Below are 12,717 nucleotides of genomic sequence, written 5' to 3' on the forward strand. Positions count from 1 at the left end.
CATAGTGAATAGTTTTGTTGTGTAGTGACATTAGACTAGTAACAGGATTTAGTTTATTGAGAAGTCAAAGCTCATCCAGCAAAGGTTATACTCAATCTGAAATGTAAAATAGGGCGGTGAAATCCATCAAGATGATTTGATTCATAGATGATAAGATTAACCTCTTGAAAATGGGATGGAATTATTCCCGGAATAACCACCATTCACTGTTTTAAAACATATAATTGGAGAGTTAAAAGGCTTTCCACAGACTTTACTTAGAAACCAGAGCCCCTTTCACACTTCAAACGCACTGCAAACCTGAAATCAACTAGACGTTAACTGGCGGGGCTGTATTTGTGAATGCAAGTTGAAGAATTCAGTTAGACCGGACATCAAACTGAGCTCCCTCGTACAAAGATCGGGTAATGTGTATCCTCCAGAGCTGAACGGGGCATCCTGAGGACATTTAAATATAATGCATTGACTAACAGCGGAGCCAAATGTGAAGAAGAAGAGTGATTTTAAACAAATACAATAATAATGTCTAACTGGAGAAAGGACAACATTTTAAAAATGGCAAGGGACTCGGTTGTTTGTGACAAAATTAAGAACTGGCTCTGTTGGCTTGCTGTAGTCGGCATCGCATACTCCCCCCTGTACGCCCTACTCAGGCGCCCCTGATACCACGCAAGGTCCAGTATCCGAATCAGGAAGCAAAAAATAGCACCAAGACATCTCTAGATGGAAGTGAATCTAATAACTCACTATTATTAATTCACCTAACCTAGGTCACAAATACCCAAAATGTCGACACAAACAGTTTGAGGAGCTGAGTCAATTTAGAGGAGGCTCTGCGTGAACCTGTTTGCCCCTTTCACCGTTGGCTGTCACTCTCGAGGAGGGTTCATTGTGTGGTCTTGTCTGCGGCTCTCTGTGTCTCCATAAGGCCCAAGAACAGTGTGTGGTGACAGCTCGGGTGATTACCTGTCCTGTCTCATTCACTCAGCCGGCCCTGCAGCTTGGCCACATCATGCATCAGAAACTGACATGCAGTGATTACGATGTCGTTAGGCCTCACTCTGTCGCTCTCTGCACACATTAACTCGCTCTTCCTCTGGGCACCGGCAGAAATAGGCTATCCACGCTCATTTCTGTAAACCATGAAATATGAAGCTTATGTGATGACAAGTCTTGAGCTAATATTACATTTCATCAGGGACTAATGTTTGGTTTTCAAAGCACTCACTTCATCAAGGATCCGAATTCCTCATTCAGTGATTGATGTTAAAGGCTCACACAGCATAATTCATGGGGGCATTGCATTCACATAATTAGTTTTATCAATCATCATCAATCACAGCATTTTTAATAATCAAATAAATTCCATCAAAAACTGCATGCATATATTCTAAACGTACATCTTAAATGGAGATGCAACAATATAAAGGAGGTATGGTTTAAATGCTTATCTTTCTTATCCATCTCCTGGCACAGTTTATGCTCTAATACGGTAGGTTATTATAGCAAGCCTTTGCTAGACTTGCTAAGTGTGACTCAGTTTTGCAAGATTGCAATCATTATGAAACCCCAGAACACTGGAGGAATGCCTCGCAGAAAGTGGAAAAAAATGACTGTGAAGTATAGTCTCCACATTGGAGCACTGAATACAGCTTTATTTTTAGTAAAGGTGAGGCTAAATGTCTTTAGTTGTGCTGATATTTGGTCAAAAGCTCAACTCACACATTTAAAGCAGGAACCATGTCTGGGAACCTAGAATGAAAATTGTATGTTGGTATATTTTGTGCTAGTATTTCTCAGGGTAAGTAAAAACTTTAACCTGCTGGCGGCGCTAGCGAAATAGTCAGGGATCATCAGGATGAGTTTGACCAACATCTTCAAATGAATCAGAATGAAGCAGTAACTTTTTTATATGCTAGTAGTAGTTTTAGTTCTCCCCATCATACTCAGTTTGGAACAATAAGTAGAGTAAAACAATTATTTTAGAGGGTGTACAGGTTTATAATCCAATGTGTCAATTGTTACTTTGTCTTTTGTCAAGTCTAATTGGTTCCAGCATTGGCAGAGTACTCCCGAGCACTGAGTGGTTTATGCCCAATTAATAAATGTGTGGTGATCGCCGCAGCATGGCATTCCTCCTGCAGTTCAGTGCTAATGATTTGCAGCACTTTAATGTCGACTGCCATGAATGAAGTGCACTAAGCCTGGTGTCACTGTGGCCCTTAAATCACCATTAGTCTTCCTCTGTCTCTTTTCTGCCTACACACTTTTCTACCTCCAGTTGTCTCTTGTGTGTTTCCCCTCAGTTGCTCTCATTGTCTCCCACCCTTCCTGTCCTTTCATTTTCGTTTTCCATGTAGGCCCACTGTCTCTTCATTGCTGTCACAGTGTGTCAGAACAGGTGGAATCAATTACTGACCCTCGGCAGCCCGCTCCCTTACTCCAACTAGCTTTTTAATTGAGGGAATTAATGAGTGATCAGCCTGTGAGATGATTTGGTGTCACGGATCTCGCTCAGTGGTGTGCGAAGGAGGGAAGCTGGGGGAGGGATTGTTTGACCAATCATAACTAATTCTGTCCTTCCACAATGGCAGTCAAAGTAGTTCACTTGTTCCTCCCTGCCCGCTAATCACACCGGAGGTTGACGAAAGACACAGTATATTACAACACTAAGGCCACATCCACACTACTACATTTTCTTTTTAAAACAGGGTTTCAAAATAACAAACTATACAATAAAAAAATTAAAAAACTCTGTGCCATAATCACGGTAGTGATGCACGGATCACATCCATGTCCAGGGGCACCACAGTTAATCCATTAGTTGGGTGGATTCATAATAGACAACATTTCTGATTAACAGCGGAGGGGTTTTGGGTGAGTCAGATAATAATCCATCATAAAGGAAAATATTAATTACATTTTATAAATGTAACAGAAAGTAGACAACTAATCATTTTTCGTCTGCATAAGGGCCGGTGTTCCCCTTAAGAGAGACTTGGAAGTGGATTATTAAAGAGTATACGCAGTGGCGTATCTCTGAAACACAGTATTAGGCTGATAATGCTGCTAGACATGGGAACTGACGCAAATAGGTTGCCTCTTGCGCATGTAGGCAGTAGAAGTATAATAAAATGTGAAATTTAACTGCACGACAGCGGTTAGCATTGATAGCAAGGTCAGAATGGCTGTAATTTGTTATCAATGTATAATTAACCCCAGGTAGTCAGGGCTCATATTGTTTTGTACCAGAAAAGAGTCATGGTAGGTGTGATGAAACAGGGAAGGACACATCATCTCATAAGACCCAATCAGGAAGCAAATGTTGTTGTCTTTATTATTCAGTGCGTTTACATGCAGTTTAAAAACCCATTTATAACCGGGTTAAGGGCTCACTCCGGTTTCTCAAACAGCATAGTGTAAAATTGGATTTCTCATACCCTGGTTAACATACCTAGAGATTTCCTTTACTAACCGGAGTTCTCTGGCATGTAAACGCTTTTATCGGACTATTATCGGGTTTCTTGTCTGAGCATGTGCCGGGGTTAGAACTCTCCCCTCCCCACTCCGCGGCGGTGGCTTTTGACCCGGGTATAGAATAAACCAGGAAGCAATGGCATCGAAAACAACGTGAAAAATAACAACAATAGAGCGTTACCTTTAAACTGAGGTAGGACTTCGCCATGGCAAGTAAAATCACTAACAAGAAGATTGGATTGTGTCGTAATTCTGTTCAAAAGTCGTTCGTTTTCCCCTCGCTCCGATAAATAATGCCGTATTCCGACCAGCTGTATGTTGGCTCAGTGCCACCTACTGTACCGGAGGTCAAGTTACTCCCGTCATTTTCCCATTAAACCCCTTTCATGTATATGAGGGGAACTTCAATAATCCAAGTATTCCCTTAACTGGGGTAAGGCCATTTTCAGGTTACTGATGTGCATGTAAACGCACTGACTGTTACCAAAAGTGTCTGTTTCTGCCGGTCCAGACTAAAACGCAACCCAGCATTTTTCAAACTAAAACAAAGTCGGCAGCTTTCCCAAAAGTCTCCATTTTAGGAGTTTGAAACGCCGGAGTACTGTGGGTGCCAGGCGTAAACATAGTAGAAGTTGTGTGTTTTTAAACAAAACCATAGTAGATGTGTTCTAAATGCTGCGTCAATCACTCATTGTGGTGTCCATTGGCTGTTTGGTTCACATCTGCTCTGTATGTGTTTGTACAGTGGTTCTGAAGTGTCTCATGTGTTTCTCTCTCTCTCAACCCCCCATGTCTTTCTTCACAGATGGAATCTCCTGTCTCTACGCCAGCTCCTCCCCCCCTCCACCTCCTGGCCACAGTAGGCAACAGTGAGATTTCCTCGCCGTGTGAGCAGATAATGGTGCGCACACGCTCGGTGGCCGTGAACACATCCGATGTGGCCCTGGCTACAGAACCTGAGTGCTTGGGGCCCTGCGAGCCCGGTACAAGTGTTAATCTGGAAGGCATTGTGTGGCAGGAAACTGAAGACGGTAAGTGGAGTGGTTTAACGTGCTGTTTAGTAGGAACGGGAATCTCATTGGTCTTGGTGATCACTCTCTGACCACACAAATATGAGCAAGGAATCTGTGAATCCACCCAGAATCTCAGTCCCTACTGTTGAGTGAATCTCTTCCCTGTCAAACAAGCGAGTCCTGGTTTTTAAAAAACAATAAGCTACAAATATATGGGATGGTTTGTTTTGTGCTTTTATTGACATGGCCTGTGTGATTGAATGAAGACATCAAAGAGGTATTGGTTTTTCAAGGCTTTAGTGAAGCCTCTTTCGTTTAAAAAGTAATCATCCTGCTGTCATTATCGCACATATTTTGCCTGCTAAAATGTAATTGGATATGCCCTGACTGCCTCAGGAGCTGGTGGTGATACTAATGCCTGCTTTACAGCCCACATGCTGCATAGTATTGCCAACGAGAATAGTAGTTGGCAGGCAGTTCTTAGGTGGCCTTGATTTGTTTTTTCTGCTCGGGAGTATGCAGATGGGAGTTTGTTGCACAGAGATATCTGCTCTCAGCAACAACATGCCTCATAACACAAAGCACTTTTTTTTTTTTGTAAGGCTGCCCTTTGGGAATATATTTGGCTCCTCTCCTGCAGTGCAGTCCGAGCGAAATCTAAGACTCTCAGTTTTCTTCCCTTTGATCGAAACCGCATTCAGCTTATTTAATTTTAAGATGTATCACTAGCACTATCAGGTTCTGCTGGGTCTGAAAAACTGCCCCCTTTTTCTGTCGTGCATGTGAAATAATGCAAACACCTAATCTTCAAAGCAGCCCGCGCTCAGTCGCTCTGCGGGCATGCTGAGTACAAATCGCCCACACATCCACAGTGCTGCTTGTTGGTTCACTTGGAGGAACCGAACAGAAAAAGGTCCCCGTCTCATCAACATTCCCAAAGCACAGTCCCAGCTATTGAGGGCCTTTTCCCTCTCTCACTCTCTCTCTCCTTTTTTTGATTTTAGCTCCAGGCTGTGTCAGATTCACCCCTGTTCTCCTCTCTATTGCAGCCCCTTTTTCTGTTACCAAGCATCCAGCCAGTCAACCCTTGACTCTGTTTCCAAGCAAACTGGGAGAGAGCGAACTCAAGGCGGGGGGTTGGGGTGCGGGTGGGGGTAGACAAGGCTACTTCTGTTAGTGACACAAACATGGCTCAGAGCCAACACCAGTACTATGTTTGTGCTCCTTCATTCTCTGCCTCCCACAGAGTTATTGACCCTCCGCCTCGCCCTGCCCCCTTCCCTTTCCCCCGTCCAAGTCTGTCCTTTGCCTGCACTCACTCTGAAAGATGTAGTGGTTTGGGCTGATGGGGCTGTGTTTTCTTCTGATTCTCCTCTAGCTGGCTCAGTGGGGAGGAGGCTGGTGGGAGCTTTTGAGTGGTTTTAAAAGTGGTATAGTGGTGGTGGTGGGGGGTAATCTGCAGGTGTAGCGCACCAGTTGTTATGGCCATCTGAGCTGTTGAGACGAGTATAGTTTCCAGAAGCTAACCCACTTCCCTCTCTTTGAAGCCTGTTGTTTTTTATCTCAGACAGAACCTCTATCAGGTAGACGCAGATGGGGTAGAAAATCATGAGATGAAGAGATATATTTTGACAACGGCAACTCTGAAGTGGCCCCAGTGGTCCAGTATATGTTTTTTTCCGTGTTGCAGAGATGCACACCATGTTCCCATGGTGGCTTTTTGTTTAAAGACGCCACAGCTTGTTCGTTGCAGACAAAACTAGCCACGGTTCTGTTGTAGCATAAATGTGCTGAATCCCTACCAGATAAGTAATTGTCATCAGTGTAGCTGGTGCGGTTTAAATATAAGATTGAATCTGTACTGAGTTTCTAAGGCATTTCTCAATGGCCTCCATTGTATTACATTTTGCACACTACATTAAAGAACACAAAATGTGTGTTCATTCTACATCATTTTAATGGTACGAGCCCCAAACAACCCACTGGCTGGTTTTAAACTGAAAGATACCCAGATGCTGCTTATTTCAAACTGCACTGCCTTTCTGCAGCTTTTCCCTGAGAGACCTATGAAAGCAGACTTCTGTCATTGTGTTGCAACTGAGCAATGAGAACCAAATGAGGAAATCAAGCAAATCCAGGCAGAGTACCAGGGAAGAGGAACAAACAGAGGCCCCAAAGACATAGCAGAGGCATCCTGATTAGCAGTGAAGTTGAGCAGTCCCCCACTTCTCTGCATGACAAGTCTCATACAGAGCTGTTTAGGCATGCACTGTGTGTGCGAGCATTTCATTTAGCATGCCAACCAACAGCTGCTTCATCACCACCGCCTTTCGGCCTTGTGGGAGTAAATGAACAACAGGCTCCCAGTAATTGTCTGTGCCTCACCCAGCTCACCGAGTGCCAGAGAAAGTAACAGATGAGGAGGAAGCAAGCGACACCTAACAAAATGCGATCACAGAAGCTGCACCTTTGCCCAGAGCTGACAAGAATCTCGTCTGATGAGGCCGAATGTATTTTTCATCCTGTGTAATTTGAGCACAGATGTAGCAGCCCTTTCAGCCAAATATGGATAATGGCTTGACTGAATGTGTATGTGGATTGCTGAATGAATAAAATCACCCATAACACTCATCAAATTGATGTGTTTAGTTCTGTGTAGGAGAATAAATGGATAATAAGAGGTGAGGGAAAGTGAGTCTGTATCATTCAGTCAGTCTGGGGACGAGTGGAGCGTAGACAGGAGGGAGGTGGGGGCAGAGCCGTGGTATTTTAAGGCCCAGCACTGACACAAATCCCCTGGGCACAGACGAGGCAGTGGCAGCTCCCAGGGTCGTGTCGGCAGAGCGATGGGCCAACCCCTCCCGGGCTTAGCATGCTGATACCTCCAAATGTCATCTCTAAAATGTTGGAGAAGTTTATTGCTCTTGAAACGCAGCCCAGAACGCCTTGGCTCCTGCTCCAGGGCAGAGGGAACACAGAGGGGGCCCCTTTGGCCAAACACTGCAGCTCCATGCCAGTGCACCACCCCTCCCCCGCGCCCTCCCATACCTCGCACACACCCCGACCCTCCACCACACAGACGGCTATTCCCTAAGCAGGTCCCACAGCTTCTTAAACTCCCTAATAGATAAATAATACAGGCTGTTTGTGATAAATGTTTGTCTCATGGATTATTTATGCAACACACATTACATCATTGTAACATTGCGAGCATTGGCTCTAGCACAGGAGTTAAAAGCGGTTTGGCATCTGAATAGAAAAGAGGTCAGTGTGAAACGGATATTCCTGTATAAACATTTAAGAGATGTGTTTTTTTTGCTCTTTCCTCCATTTCTCCAACCCTGTCAGAGAGTCGAGAAGGGGAATGTTGTATGAAAGGAGCACTTGGCTCCGTAGCTCACTTGCCAGCTATGCTTCCTTGCTCTTTTGAAGACCACCTGTCAGTGGCCTCATTGAAATGTTTTTCAAAGGCGAGCGGTGGCTGCTCTCTGTGAACTCGCTATAGAAACTGTCCTTGAAATAAGAGTGAGCATTCTCAGGAAGCCTGTAACCCTCTGCCAGGCCAGTGAGCGAGAAGACGATGGAGTGAGGAATCAATCACAAACTTCTGTTAACAGTAGAGGACATGCTGAAAAGAAAAGAACAAAAGTGTTACGCCTCTTTCTTTCTGTGGCCCACACGCTGTAGATTTTCATTTGCCAGTTGCTTAGCCGTGTTTACTTTCCAACCTACCAGGCCAATCTTTACTCTCATTGGTGTTTATCATACAGGAGTGGAAGCGGCCAATTTCCAGAGAGGAAAAATGAACGCTCCAATGGTGTAAAGAAATTCACAACTGTGCTTAAATACGTGCAAGGAACTTAGGATATAGATGACTCACATTCTTGAGGGAGGAGGCTTGGCTTGTTAGTCACAAATTTAGTCCTCGGGTGGTGTTACCAAGATGGCGCCTGAGCGAACCCAAATCTCTTCAGGGAGCCTTGGTTCCTATTCATATTGGCCGAAAAGCTGCATTTTTTTCAAGCACTTAAATGGCCTTGAAAGGTAAATCATATGCCTGGAGGAATTGTAAGCTTTGCCAGCGGTTGTCACAAGATATCATGGTTGCTACATACACGTCAACGAGATCTTGAGTAATGTGCCTCTGGCAGACCTGTCTCTTAATCTGAGCACCATCTCCTATAAGGAAACACACCAGAGGGTTTGTTTTGACAGAGGATTATAGATTTACTCAGATGACATTTAAGGAAACTACTCTTTGCCTAACTACAAATTATTTACAGTAACATTTATGTACCACGGTTGGTAAAGATGTAACATGCATGGTTGCTGTTTTGTGGTCTACTTTAAACATGTTTATTTTGTAGGGGGAGAAACTGCTGCATGCGGCTGATAATGCTGCGAGGATGTGGAGCGCATACTAATGCTCCTTTCCTTTGCCTCTTGGAAGTATGAGAGAATTGACCTTCTCACAGGCTGTTTTTCTTGTCAGTGAGAGTGACATTGTACTTTTACCTCTTATAGACCGGATTGCATACTGAACTTTTTCAGATAGGGCGCAGTTCAGTGCTCCAAAATTCAAAATACAACCATCAACCATGCTGTTGCATTAACTGGTCACTGATAAACCTGACTTCTGTGTAATACTTGCTTTGAAAGATGCTATAAGGTGTAGTAGGGCTGCAACTAACACAGTATATCTGTATTACCCATTCATCTGGCAGTTATATTCCAAATTAATTTATTCATCATTTGTCATCACCATCAAACTGGAAATTAAGAAGATTTAATGGTATATTTTGGAGTTGTTGAAGCATGTGATTTTATTGTGAAGGACTGAAGTATGGTCCCGGATGTGTTGACGAAACACAGCGTCCAGAGTTTACAGCGAGGAGATCGGGGGTGTCAGAGTAGGGCCAAGGCTAGCGCATGGCTAATTCACGCCTTTTGCCGAGTAATGTAAACACAAAGCTAAATGATACCGGTTAATGCTATTTGGAGACAATGGTATAAGGTAGACATTAGTTCTAGACCATTAAATGAACTCAAATCTTTACACGTTCATTTATATATGGAGGTTAAACAGAAAGTTTGATAAAATGAGTAGCGTGTGAAAATATTTTGGCTGTAAACAGTTTTTCCCTGCTGTCTGCGGAGCGACGGCTGTGGCTCGTTCTTCTGAGAGAGACGAGTAAATGAGCAAAGTAAAGGTATAACTAACATTTAGGAGTAGATTAATGGTGTCTGTCAATATTTTCTTGGTCACAAATCTGACAAAATGGTGGATGTAACCGGTTGTAACAGTGTCAGTTAAACTGCTAGGGAACTCTGCCAACAGTTGTTGCTATAGCAACTGAATGTTCAACTGAAACCAACTGCTGGTGTCTATTTTGTCCAACAGTCAAAAACCACAAAATATCAAGTTTACTATTGATGAGACAAAACCGCAAATCTAACACTTGAGAAGTTGGAAATGGCAGTTTTCTTGGCATTTTTATTAGAAAAATAAATGATAGACAATTATTAAATAAAAAATAGTTGCAGGTTAACCTCATGTTGAAGACTGAATCAGTTGATTGACCAATCGTTTCAGCTCTACAATACAAGATTCTTGAAAACACTCGGTGAGAATACTACAAGTACTATATGATCTATATCACCAGCATCTCCAGGACTAAAAGTGACTCATCCAATTTGTCCTAAATTCCCGTCTGCCCAGGGTTTAATATAAGGTCAGGTTTAGGACTCTGTATTATGACTGACGTAACCGGACAAGCTCTGCTTCATTTTATGCCTGACAAGTGCAGAAACACTCTTAAAATGGACTGTTGGAAACATGCTCAGACAGTTGAATGCTCGAACGCTTCATTTATCAATGTTGTAGTTATTGCTCGTGGCAGCACCGGCTATCTTTCATCTTTTCTCCGTAATGAATACTGACACTATTTTTCTCATTGTTCTCACTTTCTTTTCTCCATGCAACCTTGATATGAGTGGTGTGTGAATCGCAGAGAAAATGGGAATGATTAGAGAGCAGTTTTTTATCTTTTTTTTTTAGTAAAATCTGTCAATAATTACTTTAATATCTGACTGTGTACACAAGGTGTTAATTGCTGCTGGTAATTGTTCACATAAGAGGGTTTGTTTTTTTAATCAAGACTTGTTTTAATCAGACACATTGAAAGACAAATAGAAACCTTTAATTTGATATTTGTAAGAACAGTCATTTCATGTCGCACCCAATCATTACACAGACGTGATCTCCCATTTTCAAAGACAACAAAGGCGTTTTGACAAGGTCAGTCAGTGAAAATGCCATTAACCCCGCTGAATTCCTGTTGAGTTGAAGCAGAGCAGAGGTCAGCCAATGAACCCGTGGCCCTCACCAGCAGCAGAGGATCTGGTATTCTGGCCCCTCCGCAAACCTAATGAGATGTGTTAAGGAGGGAGGAGAGAGGGGGGAGCTTTAGGGCTGGAGGGGGCAGTCACCCATGCAGCAGACAAACCTACTCCTGACTTAATTTGTCCCCCAACATTACCCTCTTGTTCAAGTAATCCTATACAAGTACGCGGTGGAGTTTTCTGCCATTTGTTGTTTGACAGCATTGAAAGGAAATGAGTGGTAAAATTACAGGCCAGCTCCTCTCAGTAATGTGGGCTTTATTCAGCTGTCATGAGTGACCCTAATAAGGCTGAAACAAAGGGGGTTGGTGAGGGGGCGCCGGGTGTGCTGCAAATCAGTTTCTTCCTGAGAAAACAAATTGTGTAGAGGGAGACTGAGGCTCGCACAAACACCTAACAAATACCTAACTTCCCCGTGTGAAATGATCACGCATGGAAAGTCATCTCGGTTCCTTGTGTAATTTGCTTTCTGCCACAGGGAAATCCGTTTGGGTTGTTTTTGTCAAGAGCTTTCCATGTCGAGACAGACTTGGCGTTGACATCTTTGTCCCGACAGCTTGATAATTATTCCTTGGATGAAAGTGTGCAGATAAATTAAAATGGCTTCCAGCTGTCAGCATTGAAACGTAATCTTTTTTTTTCTCCGTACCTTTGAGCGATTTTGCTGATATTGCCAAGACATTGAATGGATTCACACCCCTCTGGTTAATAGTCTTTATTAAGTCGTCCAGTGCAAACAATGTGTTGTGAATTACATTAAATGACACAGTTTGAGTCAAAAGTAGATTCTGCATAGAAACATTTTTGTTTTCAGCGTAATTATCACCACCACACACCCTGCTTTATTTCCCAAGCAGCCCAATCAACATTTCAATTCATTATTTAACAAATCAGTATCAACCATAGACTGTATAAAAGGTATCAACTCAAAAATGATAAATATGTTGCTTAATGAAGAACAAGCTACATTATTGCGAACATGATGTGTCTGTGGGAGGGTATAACTGATTGCTGTACTCAGAAATAATTGCAATAATGATTTTAAATGATTTTCTGTCATTATTTCTACCAGTTTAGAATAATCCAAGCTGTGTTTTACTCAGACCTTTGTGGTTTGGAAACTGAATGTCAGCAATGAAAAAAACCTTTTCATTTATGCCTGAAACAAGGAAAATGATACGATAACTTGGTCGTTTTCAGTTTTTGTAGACCATACATCATATACACTCAAAAAGCCTTTAACAGCATACTTATAGCTTACTTTCTTAAATAAATAATAAACATTAAGTTTTTTTTAAATCACCATTCCCATTTGATTTAAGATTAATCCACATTTCTGTGAATGTCCTTGAGATGTCCCACATAACGTTCTTTATTAGCATTCACATGAAGCGTTGCAGAGGCAGAGATCTGAGGTGACCCAGAAGCCAAGGACCACTCTGACAGGATTACAGAGCTCCTTGACTCTAACATGGGGGGGTGGCCATGGCCAGAAGGACACAACTCTGCATAGAGCCTACAAAAAGGCATGTCAAAGATTCTGCTTAAAGTAAAGAACGACGATGTGAAAATGAACTTAGATGAACAAAATCAGTCACAGTTATTATTTTCTATTCTTTGCAATTCAAGCGCCGTGTATTTACATTCTGCTACAAACACGAGTAACATGAAGAAGTTCAGAGATTCTAGTCACCAAGAGCTGAAAAATAAACACTGCGCTCGTCATTGTTACAGTTTTCACCTAGCCGTCCGATCACAGTGGAGGAGGGGCGGGACAAATAGGCTACCACAAAGGCCAACCGTCACTTCCTACATGTGCAAGGGC

General features: G+C 42.8%; 1 protein-coding gene across 4 annotated transcripts in view; it reads left to right on the plus strand.

Annotated features, from left to right (window-relative positions):
* The window catches only part of znf609b (zinc finger protein 609b), an 82,309-nt gene that overhangs the window by 54,813 nt on the left and 14,779 nt on the right, over positions 1–12,717 (plus strand). For all 4 annotated transcript variants that reach the window (XM_083937836.1, XM_083937838.1, XM_083937837.1 and 1 more), the window contains exon 3: positions 4,283–4,508. In XM_083937836.1, coding sequence (XP_083793962.1) covers positions 4,283–4,508 — 226 coding nt within the window. The remainder of the gene's footprint in view (positions 1–4,282; positions 4,509–12,717) is intronic.

Source organism: Echiichthys vipera (assembly GCF_963691815.1).
Source record: "Echiichthys vipera genome assembly, chromosome: 1".
Taxonomy (NCBI): Eukaryota; Metazoa; Chordata; class Actinopteri; order Perciformes; family Trachinidae; genus Echiichthys; species Echiichthys vipera.